Source organism: Geospiza fortis, unplaced genomic scaffold, assembly GCF_000277835.1.
Source record: "Geospiza fortis unplaced genomic scaffold, GeoFor_1.0 scaffold361, whole genome shotgun sequence".
In the NCBI taxonomy this organism is placed as follows: Eukaryota; Metazoa; Chordata; class Aves; order Passeriformes; family Thraupidae; genus Geospiza; species Geospiza fortis.
Window position 1 is genome coordinate 281,051 of NW_005054356.1, and position 3,117 is coordinate 284,167.

The 3,117-nt window shown below is 45.7% G+C and overlaps 1 protein-coding gene across 1 annotated transcript in view; it reads right to left on the reverse strand.

The window, feature by feature from the left end:
• Window positions 1-3,020: 3,020 nt before the first annotated feature.
• The window catches only part of LOC102040724 (cadherin-4), a 412,700-nt gene continuing 412,603 nt past the window's right edge, over window positions 3,021-3,117 (reverse strand). Inside the window, exon 16 of the mRNA XM_031059080.1 lies at window positions 3,021-3,031. Coding sequence (XP_030914940.1) covers window positions 3,021-3,031 — 11 coding nt within the window. The remainder of the gene's footprint in view (window positions 3,032-3,117) is intronic.

Here is a 3,117-nt window from a genome sequence, read left to right on the forward strand (position 1 = left end):
CCTGCAGAGGGAGACTGAACAGAACTGGGTCAAAACACAATAATGTGGTTGGTTTGATTTATAGGCTTGTGGTATTGGAATGGCTGGATTGCAAATGCTGCAGAAAAAAGTATCTGCTGATTTTAAAAAAAGTCACCAATGGAACCAGGTTGGTTTATTTTTAATCACTCGTTTGACTTAGGTTGCATAAACTCTTGAAAACCTGAAATGTTTAGACAAGTTGAAGTCAGACAACATCCCCTTCATGGCTAAGCGTCTCCTTTCACTGCTGGGGAGAGTGTGCACTGCTGATGGCCTGGAGCTGCCATCCCACATCCCTGGCAGCCCTTCCCTACCTGAAACCCCTCATCCCAGCCAAAGCCACAGCAGATGTTAAACACCAAGCGCTCTGGAGCAGGGACTGAGCTGTTCTCCCAGGTAATCAGTGCCAGGTGGATGGCAGGGCACAGCTCACAGCAGAGACCTGGCTTTGCAGGATCCACACGAGCATTCCGGGAGCTGGCAGGCAGTGGCACAACCCAAGGGATGGAGAACCATCGGCATCACCCGGCCCTCCAGCTGAGTCCTCCTCCCGTGTCGGTGACGAGGCTATGGCGACGGACACCAGCAGCAAGAAACACCAAGAGCATTTTTATTATTCACTGTGCCTGTGCCCAGGCAGCTTCTGCAGAGGTGCAAAGCCCTGGCGGTGAAATATTCCAGCCTGTGGCTTTTCCAAAAGACACAGGGAAGAATCAAGAGTGCCATGGGTAAGGGAGAGAGGCTGCAGGGCCATGCAGCCTCTGTGCCAGGGAACAGGGGCTGTGAGGTTTGCCAAGAGGAGGGGGACGGCACACAGCAGAAGTAAACCAAGACTTTCATGGTGGTCACACAAGATGACTGAGTTCACAACGATGGAATGGGAATCTGGAAGAGTGTCAGGTGCTGCCAGCCCATGCCCGTGGTGTGACATCCTCACCTTGCTGCTGCCATTAGCGCCGTCCCTCTCCTCTGAGGTCCACACTATTGCCTCCTGGTCTCCTCCAGAACCTTGGGTGAGAGTGAGTTTGCTCTCTGAGCCGTGAAAGACAAACTGACCCACTGACTGGCCGACCAAGACGAAAAGAAAGATCTCACCCTTGGTATTGGATAACATCCTGGTAACGCTGAAGTCCCCTTGGGCAGACTTTTACCATATTCCACTTCATACAAGACACATTTCAAATGCTCATTAATTTACAGAAATTGCATTTTATAGAAAATATGATACAATGAAATATAAAATGCACTAGGAGCATTTCAAAAATCTATAGAGACGATCTTGCAGCCCAATTTACCCTCTGAAAGGTGCCCACTCATCACCCCAAGCTCTCGTCCTCTCATTCTCGCTCTCATGTGCACGCGCTCGCTCCCCCCGCCTCCCCCCCTTTAACTCTTAGCATTCAACTTGAGAATCAATAGAGATATCAAAAAGAGCGTGATTATCCCCTGGATAATCACCTTCCAATACTGTGCACATTCTTGGATTTAAAGGAAAATATATCTAAGCACTTTTACAAGTTTTAGCGAACCCACTGCAAAATCGTCTGCAGAATATAAAACACAGGTAATCCAAGATTTCATAGCACATTAATTAAGTGGCTCATAATCCATTAAATGTGGTTTATATTACACATCCATGCAGTCTAAATCATTTTACAAACATTAGACATAAACCCACTAGTCCAAATCAGTAAAGGAAAAATGTAATAAAAAAAGCTAATAACTATTTGTTATTGGTTAAACTGACCCTACATATAAACTAGGTAGTTTGCTACCATTTATAATACTGATGTTGAATTATGCCTGGATGCTGCGAAACCTCTTGCTTACTTGGCAATGCTTGAGCATATTAACCACAAGATACTTAACAGGCCCTCGTTGCACTTCTTCTCCAAAAAAACACATTTACTACAGATAGCAGCGCCTACCCATCGAATAGAAAGGACACACATTAGCTGAGTTACACCATGTTGTTGAGCTTTGGCTACTAATGCTCCAAGGCATTAATGTGGAACTAGACTAACTCCATACTTAGGGATGGGAGAAGTGTGGGTAACCTGTCCCTGTCCTTGGCACTGCCTCGGCCGCGAGCGGCGCCGCTGCACAAACCCTGCCTCAGCCCAGGAGAGCAGCACCAGTGCTGGGCATCCTCAGGGATGGGGGACACCACCACCACCTCCACCACCTCCACCTCACCCCGCTGGCGTGTCCGTGGGAGCCAAAACACGGCGATAGCAGAAAAACAAACAGATGGGCCTTTGGTCATGTCACCGTTTACTTCGGAGGGTTTAGGCAAGGGCTGTCGGAGATTTCTGTTGCAATAACCAAAGGCTTTATCAATGCTATAGTTCTATGCAGCTACATTGAGTGTGACCAGGGGCCAGCAGAGTCCTCTGGTCAGTATTTTGCATCTGATAACACTGAATTATATACAACATGATGACTAGTTCACCACCTGCTGAGGCTTAAAGATGGCTGTTAAGATTTCGACTCAAAACATCTCCCCCCCTCCCCACCCCCCCATCTTCTTCCACCCCAGAATGAGTCACCCCATTAAAAAAAACCCAACAAAACGAAACAAAACAAAAAAAGGCAAAAAAGAAACAATCTCCACAGTTCCTTTTTGTTAACTCCTTCCCAGCTAGAACTGGCTTAGGGTCACAGGGAGTGCTGCCCAGGATGGTTGTATGTTTGTTTTCATCACTCCTGAGATTGAAGGGAATCTGACACATGCACCAAAAGGCATTTTCAAATATATATATATATATATATATTTTAAAAACAGTGCTTCTGTTCTAAGAAATTCAAGTTAAGACAGAGTGCCTTTCACTCTCTTTAGTCATAAAGCAGGTAAACGAGCAATATCCCAGCTGACATTAAAAAAACAAAAAAAACCCAGAAAGAAACCTGCAGCAGAGACAAGTGTTCATGCGAGACAGCTCAATATTCTAGGAAAAAAAAAATACAACAGAAAAAAAGGAAAAAAAAAAAGAAACCTCCTATATCACCACTAAAAATAACAACACAGTCAGCAGGGGATATTAATTAAAAACGCTGCCACATCTGTACAGTCCTTGCTCCTGCATCGGCTCTTTT